This window comes from Schistosoma mansoni, chromosome W, assembly GCF_000237925.1.
Source record: "Schistosoma mansoni strain Puerto Rico chromosome W, complete genome".
Taxonomy (NCBI): domain Eukaryota; kingdom Metazoa; phylum Platyhelminthes; class Trematoda; order Strigeidida; family Schistosomatidae; genus Schistosoma; species Schistosoma mansoni.
In genome coordinates, this window is record NC_031502.1 from 49,626,733 (window position 1) to 49,634,928 (window position 8,196).

Consider the following 8,196-nt stretch of genomic DNA (forward strand, 5'->3'; position numbering starts at 1 on the left):
TTATTTTATATTAACATCTATTTGTCAATGACTGACTGATAAATATGTAATGTTTAAACGTCTCACTCAATAACAAAGTACCACATGTCCGTGCCCAAATTAACCTATTTTACCTAAGAATCTGGATGATACGATTTAATTGATAAATATGGTTTTAAATCTCATGAAATCACATTGATCAAGGGATGAATTATGACTATGTGTCTGGGTGATGTGCATATATCACACAAAAGTTGTTTGATTTATTTAACACACAAAAACCCTAGAATGAACATGGAAGTGGTTGTTTTTTACAAAAGCAACCCAAAACACACCATCTAATCAGTCTTCACATCCAACTCTTGATTTTACACTGTTTCATGAAAGGTGGATCATTAGTGTCTGGATGAACAAGTGACGAAATTCATCTTTAAATTATATATCTCCGCAGAACCAATGCAGTCAGATAGATAATTCATTGAAATAAGCAAAAATATTTCAATAGATCGATACTGAACAAGTTACAGTACATGGCAATAAAAAAGTGTAATATTACTTTTACTTTACTTACTTACGCCTATTACCCCTAACGGAGCATAGGCCGCCGACCAGCATTCTCCAATCCACTCTGTCCTGGACCTTCCTTTCTAGTTCTATCCAATTTTTGTTCATTCTTCTCATATCTGTTTCCATTTCTCGGCGTAATATGTCCTATGTTCTTCCTCTCCTCCTTTGACTTTGAGGATTCCAAGTGAGTGCTTGCCTTGTGATGCAGTTTAGTGCTTTCTTAAGTATGTGTCCTATCCACTTCCAGTGCTTCTTCCTGATATCTTCCTCCACTGAAATCTGGCTTGTTCTCTCTCACAGTAGCTAATGTAATTCACAAGAAAGTAAATCTTCATCGAAATGTTATTATTTTTTGACTTTTTTTCATCAAAGTTAACAAAATATTTGATTGAGAATCTTTTGAATAGTTGATAATCGATATTATCATTATAAATGTGTTCATTCTCGATATTTGACAAAATTGTTCACACTATAACTCCTTATTTATCTTACCAATATTAATCATCAGGAATTTCATTACTTACTTACCTAGGCCTGCTCGTCCTCATGGAGGAGCATAGGCCGCCCACCAACACTCTCCATCCAACCCTGTCCCAAGCAATCCTTTACAGTTCTTCCCAGTTAACATTCATCTTTTTTATATCTGATTCTATTTCCCGGTGTAATGTGTTCTCTGACCTTCCTCTTTTCCACTTCCCTTCACCATTCCAAGTTAGCGATTGCCTCGTGATGCAGTTTGGCGATTTCCTCAATGTATGTCCTATCCACTTCCAACGTCTTTTTCTAACTTCCTCTTCAGCTGCAATCTCGTTTGTCCTCTCCCACAGAAGGCTGTTACTGATGGTATCCGGTCAGTGGTTGTTGAGTACTTCGCATAGACAACTATTTATAAATAGTTGTACCTTCTTGACGATGGATGTAGTAGTTCTCCACGCTTCAGCTCCGTACAGTAGGACTGACTGTCTTGACGTTCATATTGAAGATTCTCACTTTGATATTGGTTGACAGTTGTTTTGAGTTCCATATGTTCTTCAATTGTAGGGATGCTGTCCTTGCTTTGCCAATCCTCACTTTTACGTCTGCATCAGTTCCTCCTTGTTAATCGATGGTGCTTTCCAGGTACGTGAAAGATTCCACCTCTTCCAGAGTTTCACCATCAAGTGTGACTTGGTTGGTGTTCTCCATGTTGCATTTGAGAATCTTGCGTTTTCCTTTGTGTATGTTGAGGTCTATTGATGCAGAGGCTGCTGCTGCTACATTTACTGTCTTCATCTGTATTTGTTCGTATGTATGAGAATCTTATTTAAACTCTTAACAACAAACGCCTGAAATGAAGATGAAAACTTTAATGAATTTACTACTTTTTCATCAAAATATTATTTCAATTATTAATAAAACAATAATGTTAAGAATTCGTTATGATTATTAAAAGTTCACTTAATAAATCCGTTAATAAACATTTATGTCTAGTTAATTAATTCAATTGTAATTCAGTAAGTAGATTAATAAAATTTCATTTTTTCTATGATTGATTTTTTTTGCGATCGATTTATTACTTAGATATATAAGAGGTTAATAATTTCAATGAGAAATATTATTGATTATTATTAAATAAATGTATTGATTTTATAAATTGATTATTATCAATGGTGTTATTCTTTTATGTGATTGATAAAAATCAATAACAATAATCGATATAACAATTCATGTAATAATTGTAATTTCTTTATGATAATAATTGTTTTTTTTTACAAATTAGATAACAAATATGAATAGTGATCTTGAGTTCTGTTAGAGGTAGATGTAGATTATTTGGTTGGGGTTCGTGTGACTATCGTAACCAATGGTTGGAGACTCTAGGTGACATGGCTCAGAATCGATCACAATGGCGCAGGTGTATACATTCTTTATCTTCCTTTAAACCTTGAGATTAAAATTGCTTCATATCTATCTTCCTTCCTATACTATATCCTTATATACAATCTTTCTTTCATATGTTAACACCACTAAATTAACTAATTCTATGAATTCGGTGTTCATCTTGTTGTGCTAACGAGGTATGGCAAGTTGGACCGATGCATATATGTGCTTGGTCCTACGTTGTAGATGACTGAGATAAGAAATAATCTATTAAATGGATTGAAGAAACAAAACAAAAATTATTTCAGCAGGTATATCTATGATAAATGAATAGAAATGGAACATCACTTTGATGAGTATGTGTAATGGGGGAGGGGAGGGAGAAGGCGTTTTATAACTACATGTTTCAAACAGAAAATTCACACTACCTATAAGTAGTATGCATATCCCAGAACTAATCACCAACACTATAGTATTTTCATTTATTATTTACATTTGTTTATGAATGATGGTTGTGATAATATGTGCATAATTATTATTTATACAGTTGAAACTCCGAAATTCTACAAATCTTATACCCATTCATTTTCCTGCTAGAGATATGATTTTAAATGATCAATCTATGATTCCCTTGGGTTTGATCACCTGTAAAGGTCACTATTTAAAAAAATTAAGACCATAGAAATATCGATATGTGACAATTTCGAAAGGCCTAAAAATAAGACTTAGCGATAAAACTATATTTTCAATCAGTTTACATATATAAAATTACACTATTAGCTGAATTATTTTCATTTCATAAAGTGTGAAGGATGGAGAAGGTTGAAGGTAGTAAACTTGAAGAGTAACAGAATGAGTAAATAGATATTTTGAAACTTCAAATGAAGTTTACGATGATTATTTTCTGTTGGCTCGAAGATTATTCCTTGCTTCTTCAGCGATGATACCTTCTCATCAACGAAGGAGCATTTTGAAAAAGATCGAACTCGCGATCAACCTTATTCCTAAACCACAGACTACATAATTCCAACAACACTTGCGTTTATTACATTCAAGACATTTATCATTTCCTAAATTTCTCGAATCTTTTGTTACAAACCGTTTCCTAAAATATGTAACCAATGTTAACGATTTGTCTCATGAGATGCAGTTACTTCGTAACATTCCCTAAAAGTATCTGAAAAATCGATAGTAACCTTTAGGACGGAAATAAAACTTTTCGACATTATTCTGCGCATCATCTGATTGAAAGGAGTTGTAGCAACTTCCAAGGACTGACGTAAACGTTGGTGGTCATTTATGGCCCCCAACCTAAGTTGTTATCGCTTAGAGCTTTGATGTGATAAAAGATTAGTCTTGCCAAAATTCCTCAACTCGTAGTTTCTCATCAATTACCATGTTCAAATTCCTCAGAATACTTAATGCTTACAATTTTGCTTAAACTCTGTTTCAACATGATTGCTGTCAACTTAGTGAAGAATGATAGGAAACAACACTAAATACCATGAAACTTTATTATAGAGTTAATTGAAGCTCACGATGTATGTATGAGTAGTGATGAGAAGTAGAAATGAATGATGTAGACTTTCGACATTTCAGGAACACAAAGTCTGAAGTAATAGCGATTTCCAGTATTAAACCGAACGAATATAGTTCAGTGATCCCTGGTAATCAAAATACATTTATAAAATATACATGACCTAGAAATAATGTTTGTGAAATCTCAATAAATAAGAAATTAATTCCAACTTTTGTGATTTAATGTAAGCCACTTCTTCAGTGAATAAAAATAAGTAAACAAATCAATAGTATAAAGGAAACGAAACGGATTGCTTTAGGTCCAATCATGTTAATATCAGGTCATTTTGGTTGAGTTGATTCAATGTGAAGACCATTTGTGCACGTTAGTGACTGTGGAAGATGTGATAATTGTAGTATGGAAGTGTATGGTTGTAAATATTTAAGTGTTAGAGTAAACGACCGTTCTTGGTGGTTTCTTCATCAGACTATACAGTTATAAACCCAACACTACCACTATTATACTACAATATTTGCATGTTTTGTTAATGGTGTGAGACATGAACAGGACTAAATGTGTGAATATTTAAATAAATGTTCATGTTGGAAGGATCACTAGGTATTCCTTTTCACTAACCGCAGAGGGGTTTAGCAATGTATAAAGAGCTTCAGATACTCACTTTCTTTATAAGTCGATAAACTATTTTAAATTATTTTGATATCATATACATGCCGGTTTGATATTTATTAGAAAGAGCATGTACTACTATTGATTTGTAAAACTATTTCTACATGATTATTTGGCCTTTTAATGTACGTTAGATTTTCTTTGGAGTGGGTTGAGATTTCACGAGACTCTAACAAGGAATGTGTCGAAGTCAACATATCCCAATCTGCAGACGCAGTTCTGAGTTGATAGAAATCTTTTATTTGAACGATAGGATTTCGAAGTGTTCGTTGTTTTATAATTCAGCATGATTTAGGAATCCATTGCAATTCTGTTGTGCCACGACGGCAAAATTTAATAATGTACCTAATGATCAATTTAATCGAAACTACCAACTCAGATCTTGGTAATGATACATGTGCACAGCCCGCTGAAGTCATCGAAACTAGAGATTCTATGTAGCACTAATCGCCCCATTAACTAAGCAATGACTAAGTATAAGCTATTGGATCCGAAAATGACTGTGTTGTAACTAAATGTGAGTTGTTCTTTTAGTAAGTGAGGAACAGAAGTGTCTTTATCAACACGTTGTACGCCAGATCTTTTATAGCTAGATATGGACCAAAATTACATTAGCTGTTACAACACACACTAAAAGTAGATTGTTGTTTAAAAATACCAGTTATTGAGATCATCAAATGGCAGTTTGTATATCGCAATATGGGATGATATTGATACAGCGCTCAAATAGGATACTTTTTTATGCAACACACTGCACCACGTTTACATCCGTGAACAGAAATGATGGAATTAAACGGGCTCAAATTACGTATGGCTTGGAATAGTCGATGGTGGTACAGTCCTCTTCGTTGGTATTGCCAGTAATCATAGAACTATAGAACAAGGATTTCTCTGTATTGACCAAATTCCTACTCCCTGTTAAGTTATGGAGGATATTCACAATAACCGGGTCTATCCAACGACTTCAAACTAGACGATATGATATTGCACTAGCTAGGTAGTCCACCAATAGCAAACGAATCTGTCGTGTAAGGTGGTCTAGACTAATCTATTTCTATTCTGTATACAAATCCAAAAACCTACAAATTTCACTTAATACTATTACTTATTCTCTCCGTGTTTTTATTATTGACTTACAATATGAAGTGAACAAACCTGGATAGTTGCGCTTAAAATATGCAGAAATAAGGACAAGGACAATTGGATGCCTAGTTTATCTACAACATATCTACCGAGAACGTCTTCGGCGATTTACAACGGTTGGAATAATATAACAACCGGAGTCAGAAGCAAACATTGAAGCCATCGGTCTGAAGTCTCCATACTTGAATACGTAAGTACGAAGACGGAAAATCGGACAAAGCCTATCATAGTTGTAAAAATAGAGAAACCCTTATTATCAATTTACCATATAAGCATTAGTCACGAAATGAAAGTAGAAAAAGGTTGAATTTAGAACTGGGATTTCGAAAAACAAATCCCCGTAAGTGTATAAACTAGAATCCACAAGCAATGAATTCTTAAGAACCGTGAATAAACCTTGTGCGTATAAGTTACGCATTCATCAAATGAATGAATTTGTAAAAAGCCACAAAAGTACATTTGGTCTATCGATCGCACTTGTAATAAACTAGCAGATAAAAACCTTAACTACTCCATAGTAGTTTATTCACTCCAGAAAGAATTAAAATCGATTGACAACCTGAGCCAAATAAATACAGACTTGAAGTACTATTTGACATTAGAAACTATTTTAGTGATGGAAAAAACACAAAGTTTAGACATAAACAGCTACGTAATGTAAAGATCTAATAAATACAAAGAATATGAGCTGTTGGTCAGATAACAATACCATATTATATTGGTTCGATGAGTAGTTAACAGAGAGCGATTTTAAGCGTTTGTTCAGTCTTAGTCTTGATTTCGGTTGATCTAAAGTACACCTAATGGAACGTCTAGAAACAAAAAACCTTTTAGTGACACTGTAGTAACAGGTCCCAACAAATGGTTGTCAAACTATGAAGTGGGGGATGGTAAGGAATACTTGTAGCTCAGGATGTTATGCGCTCTCCAGTTTAGAGAACAAAATATCCTCAAAAGAAACCATGAATTCAATGTTATGACTATTCTTCTAAAAAGAACAGAATAAAAGTGAATCAGGCGTAAAACATACGACCATCATATCCCTTAAGACATACTAGTCCAATAGCGTTCCTGAGAAAAAACGACAGATCATTAACTATTGAAGATTCCCAACCCAAAAAGTAAGAAATTGACAATGTTAGAAAGAACACTTAATATTTTAAATGAACTTGTGCAATAACGAAATTGCGAAATGTACATGTACAGTGCCATATAAAAAAACTAAACTTACTTTGCTGGTGGTTGTACTGGAACCAACCATGATAAAAATGGGAAAAGAATGCACATTACAGTATGAAGAAACAGAAATAAGTAATAGCGAAGAAATAATATTGGTTTCTCATATATCGACTATTTACGGAAATGGATTGGAAATCAAGTTGCGTAGCAATAGTGTCTGGAAAATTTACGTGAGGAAAAACGCATGGTCAAGCTCAACACAAATCCTACGCACAGTATGTGTGTGGGCAACAAAATAAATCCTTAGAAAAACATTTTTGAGACTTACAATTGGTGAAATAATGACAATAGTTGTATGAAAGCACTTAATATATTTAAATAATCACGAATTTAATGAGACTTGAAACGAAGAAAATGTATCTAGACTGCAACCTATTTTATATTGAGAACACAGTAAGATATCACCTTAACAATTTGAAATAGGGATTTTTAAAAATTCCGATTGTTCACAATCATTTATATCAGAGTAGACTACCATTAGATTCAAAAAGCAATTTACTTTAGGATAAAATATAACGTTTAACAAATGACAATAACAACAAAAAATACATACAAGTATACAAAAAAACAAAAGAAAATTTACAACTGTTTCTGTACAGATAGAAGAGAAAAAGAAATTATTTATTTGCTTCTAGTAAAAAACGAATTATTATGAAGTATTTTGAAAACATATTATTTATTATACTATATGGGTAACTGCTGCTATATAAATGTAGAGATAAGACAAGTTATGAATACATGTTGCTAAAATTTGCAAAAGTATATATATATATATATATCAAGTCTTACTGAATTCTTTCGTCACTACATCTTTATCCGTATACATAGATGAATGAACGAACTGTGCATGTGCGTTCCCGTTTATGGATACTTAAAACTTCCAACCTCCTATTAATAGCAATTTTTAATAAGACAAGCAATGAAGGAATAAACTCCAACAAAAAAAGGATTCTTAGGACAAAATAATGGCTATTTGAAAAATACTAATATATTGATTTAAAATATTACGCATAAACGAAAGATTTTCAGCAGCAGGTAGAAGACAAGAGCTTAGATCTATATGAGTTATCGTAAATAATACATAACTACAGCTATTAAATTGCTAATTTAATAAGCATCTTGGATTTGTTGCAAAACAACATTAAGTGAGACGTATGTACATGTACAACAGACTAATTTTTTAACGCAGTAGTATGAAAGGG

The 8,196-nt window shown here is 33.0% G+C and overlaps 1 protein-coding gene across 1 annotated transcript; it reads left to right on the forward strand.

Annotated features, from left to right (window-relative positions):
* Positions 1–6,892: 6,892 nt before the first annotated feature.
* On the forward strand, positions 6,893–7,928 carry Smp_096230 (hypothetical protein). The gene has a single exon (XM_018790010.1). The coding sequence runs from the start codon at positions 6,919–6,921 to the stop codon at positions 7,231–7,233; it is 315 nt and encodes a 104-aa protein (XP_018655395.1). The 5' UTR covers positions 6,893–6,918; the 3' UTR covers positions 7,234–7,928.
* The last annotated feature ends 268 nt before the right edge of the window (positions 7,929–8,196 follow it).